General features: G+C 40.1%; 1 protein-coding gene across 1 annotated transcript; it reads right to left on the bottom strand.

The window, feature by feature from the left end:
* Positions 1-787: 787 nt before the first annotated feature.
* Positions 788-1,855, bottom strand: LOC109338812. The gene has a single exon (XM_019576131.1). The coding sequence runs from the start codon at positions 1,853-1,855 to the stop codon at positions 788-790; it is 1,068 nt and encodes a 355-aa protein (XP_019431676.1).
* Between the last annotated feature and the right edge of the window lie 2,832 nt (positions 1,856-4,687).

Here is a 4,687-nt window from a genome sequence, read left to right as displayed (position 1 = left end):
CACGGTCGGAGGACGTGGTCAGATTGTTTGGGTGCTCCGTCATCCTGTAGAGCCACGAGGAGCCGGGTTCTTGGAGGAGGTCCCTGCAAGAAGGCTTCAGTTTTGAGAATGTCATCCCCTCCGAATTATGCCGTTGGTTTATGGCATAATGAAGTGGAGGAAGAAGAAGAGGAGGACGAGGTCGTTGAGCTCGTCAATGTAGAGAGCTCGGTGGAGGTAATCGACCTCGTGTCTGACTCGGAAGAGGATGAGGATCTGAGTGAGGGGTCCATCATTCTTGGAATCTTTTGAGTCAGCTTGTGGCCATTCGATGCCCTTTTTGTTTTTGGTGGGGGCTGTGTTTCTTTTTGATTTTTTTGTATATGCTAGTGCGATGTAGTTTCCGCCTTTGATGATCTAGTGTATATGAACTAAATATGACTTAACCGATTATATGCATTATGTTATTCAGAAAATTGTGAATCAGGTTAAGTTATCATTCGATAACGATGAGTTGATTTTCCGCATTCGAGTTACTTAAAGTGATGTCCCGAAAAAGAATGATTTGAAAAGGAGGCAATTTTCTATAATTCATTTCAAAAAAAAAATACCCATTTTTCTGCAATGTTTTTGAGAAGTACTTTTCAGGGCGTTACAGAGGGGAGTGGTCTGGTTCAACTTCCGGTAATCAATACACATGCGCCAACCAGTGACTGTTCTGGTTGGAATCAAGTCATCTTTGTCATTCCTGACCACAGTCATACCCCCTTTCTTTGGGACCACTTGAACTAGACTCACCTAAGTACTATCAGATATGGGATAAATCATCCCAACATCCAAGAGTTTCATCACCTCCTTCTTGACCACTTCCTTCATAGTAGGATTCTTCCATGTGGATTTTATGCATACAATAAGATGGACTGATCCCATGTAAATCCGTCAGTGTCCACCCTATTGCTCCTGCATTTTTCTTCAACACCTTAATTAATTGTTGTTCTTCATCAGGTGATAGGGCACAACTGATTATAACCGGTTTCTGACTTCCATCATCTAGGAACACATACTTCAAATGTGAAGGAAGTAATTTTAACTCTACTTTCGGAACCTCGTCTTTCTTCTCTTTAACCAGTTCCTCAATGTGAATTTGCTCAGATTTGCCCTTCCGAGGTGTGTCCAACTCTGCCATACATGTTTTGATCAACTTGTCTTCTTCACTACTGTTCCCTTCTATCTCCCCAATTAGTACTTTCTCCAATGGTCTTCTACTACTCAAGTGAATATTATCGATCATCAATAAGTCCTCAATAACATCCACTCGAAAGCAGTGTTGTTTGTCTTTTGGGTGCTGCATTACTTCAAATACATTGAAGTTCACTTCCTGAACTTGCTCCCTTACCTTCAGGTTTCCATCATCAACATCAATAATGACCCTTGCAGTTTTCATAAAGGGTCTACCCAAAATCAATGGGACCTCAGTGTCTTCCTCCATATCCATGATGACAAAGTCAATAGGGAATATTAATTCATCCACCTTCACTAGAACATTCTCAGCAACTCCATAAGGATACTTCACTAATCTGTCAGCGAGTTGCAGAGTCATCCTAGTAGGCTTGATTTCTAGCTCTCCAATCCTTTTCAGCATGGATAAAGGCATCAAGTTTATGCTGGCACCCAAATCAAGCAATGCCTTTCCCACTGATAGTTCACCGATTGTGACTGGTATTGTGAAGCTGCCTGGATCTTTAGTATTTTTAGGCAAAGACTTCTGGATTATAGCACTGCACCCAGCTTCGAATGTCACTATTTCTTCTGACAACTTCATCTTCTTTGTCAACAGATCCTTCATAAATTTTGCATAGGTGGGCATGTGTTCCATTGCCTCCATGAAGGAAATGTTGATCTGTAGGTTCTTGAATATATCCAAGAACCTAGTATACTAACTTTCCTTATCCTTTTTGGAAGGTTTCTTTGGATAAGGAAGATCCTTCTACTGAGGCAGATCACTCTTCCTCTTGTTATCTTTCTCCCTTATCACATCTTCAGCATTAGCCACCCCTTCCTCACTATCCACTACATCACCCTTTTCAGTTTCTCTGACTGTTTTCTATCCTTCCTCAACCTCAATTTCTCTCAGAACCTCTTCTTCGACCGCTAGATTCTCACCAATACCCTTTCCAATAACCTTGCCACTCTTTGTAGTGATGGATTTGCAATGTTCTTTGGGGTTGGTCTGGGTATTAGTTGAGAACTGTTTCCGGTCTGCATTCTGTTCTACCATTTGCTTAGCCAACTGACCCACCTGAGTCTCCAAATTTCTAATAGATGCATCTATATTTTTATGATTAGTAATGGAGACTGGCATGAATTTTTCTAGTGTCTCTTCCAATTTTGTCTATCTTTCATACAAAGGTGGATGTGTATCCTGCTGATATGATGGTTGGAATGGTGGTTGCCTATTTGATGGCCTTGTTTCCTACCTCCACCCATAATTCTGATTCTGATTTGGATTTCCCCTCCAATCCTGTGAGAACTGATTGTTGTATGGATGGTTGTTGGGGAAATTAACCTGTCGAGGTTGGTTAGTAATATACTGAACCTCTTCCTCTGATGTAGTGGTAGCTATTGAGCAGTGACCAGTGGGATGTTCACCTCCACAAAACTCACACCGCAACACTTGTTGATGAATCGCATGACTCTGTATTGCATTAAGCTGTTGAGGCAGCTTGGACATCTGCTTGGTTAGTGATTCTATTTGTTGAGTCAATATCTTGTTCTGTGCCAAGATAGCATCTGACGTTTGCAAGTCAAGTACCCCTCTCTTCTGTACTGACCTCTGATTGTGTTGCGCCTGCCTATCTGTTGATGATAAGGCAGTTATGATTCTCGTGGCTTGTTCTGTATCCACCACCATCATTGTTCCACCCGCTACTGCATCTAGAATCATCTTCATTTCAGGCTTTAATCCATTACAGAAGATGTTCAACTGATCCACATCCTCAAAACCATGATTCAGGCATTTTCTGAGTAACGCCTGAAAACACTCTCAGGCTTCATAGAATGCTTCATCAGCCCCTTGCCTGAAGGTTGATATCTCAAACTTCGCATGCACATACTGAGCTGGTGGAAAGAATCTTGTTAAGAACTTTGACTCCAAGTCACTCCAACTCGTTAAGCTCTGAGGTGGATGAGATTTCAACCACTCTCTAGCTTCACCCAACAGAGAGAATGGGAATAGCATCATATAAGCAACTTCCCGTTGAACATCATTATAACCCATTATGGCCACCAATTCATAGAAATTGTTGAGATGTGCATAAGGATCTTCATAGTCTTTCCCCGTAAACTGGTGAGCACTGACCAGATTCAGATAGGTAGGCTTGATCTCCACAGTCCTATCCGTGTGTGGGATCACGATGCTTGAGTAGTGCCTTGGGCCCTGATACATGGCATAATCGCCTAAAGTCCTCCTTGGAGGATTAGGCATTGGGTTATTCCCAGTGGCATAGTGCATATTTTCCATTTTGATTGATTGAGGCTCTGAATCTTTAGACTGTTTAGAGCTACATTGTGCTTCCTTAATGCCTTGCTTCTTCTTTTCTTTCGCTTTCTTATGATTACTCTTTACTGACTTCTCAATCTTAGGATTGTACTCTAATTGATCGTCAATAGCTTTACCTCGCAAAAGCATAAATAGGAAATGGCAGAAATATAAAATTAAAGAATAACTATGTGCAACACTTAATTGAATTTATAAAGAACTAATATAAATTGCTCGATGCTCCCCGACAGCGGCGCCAAAAACTTGTTAAAAAAATTATGGAACGACAAGCGAACCGTGTCGTACAAGTAATACAATCCGGTAAAGTACCGGGATATCGTCCTCAGAGAGCAGAGTGGATTTATACTAATTCCTACAAGAATCAATTGAGCAACTATGTACAAGATTTGGTTGATAAATTTGCATTGGTTTTTAGAAATAATCAAATTGAAATAACAATTGAAGATATTAAAATAAAAGGGTTGGGATCGAAACTCATCATTCTTTCCCTTTTGACATCCATGGATTCAATTTCTAATAACTTGTGAAGTTACTGAATTTGATGTACATTTTTCATAAATCAATTACATCAATCCCCTGATTGTAACATTCTTAGGTAATCACTTAATTACCAATTCCTTGGATAATCGGATGATTAACTAGCATTAAAATCAAATGTAAAATAAATCTCTACATCATTGTCCATCCCTAGATCAATTATGTAGCAAGAAAGATAATCCATATCCGGTATCAAGTTTAACTTCCCAGTTAAACTTTAACCTTAAATCATGAATTCAGTAGCTAATTGAAATCAAGCAATAAAAAGGGATAAAATTTCCAAAATCAAACAACATTAATATAGAATTGAATCCAAGAGTGCAAAAGGTAAGAAGATTACATTTCAATTCCCAACTAGAAATCTCTAGCCGCTCATCCTAGCCATTACACACTCGAAATGATAAATAATACAAAAATCAATCACTCTAGAGTCGTTCCCACAACTCCTATGACCTTTCCTAGCGTTTTCTTTCAATCTCGTGTGTCTTACAGTTATCATCCCCCCTTTCTGAATTATGGAACCGCCCATATAATTCCCAACTCCCACATTCTCGCCCAAGCGAGATATTTTTGCTTGGGCGAGCAATTAATGATCGCACAGGTCTGAGCGGC

This window comes from Lupinus angustifolius, unplaced genomic scaffold, assembly GCF_001865875.1.
Source record: "Lupinus angustifolius cultivar Tanjil unplaced genomic scaffold, LupAngTanjil_v1.0 Scaffold_45_4, whole genome shotgun sequence".
Taxonomy (NCBI): Eukaryota; Viridiplantae; Streptophyta; class Magnoliopsida; order Fabales; family Fabaceae; genus Lupinus; species Lupinus angustifolius.
This window is presented reverse-complemented; position numbering and strand designations above follow the sequence as displayed.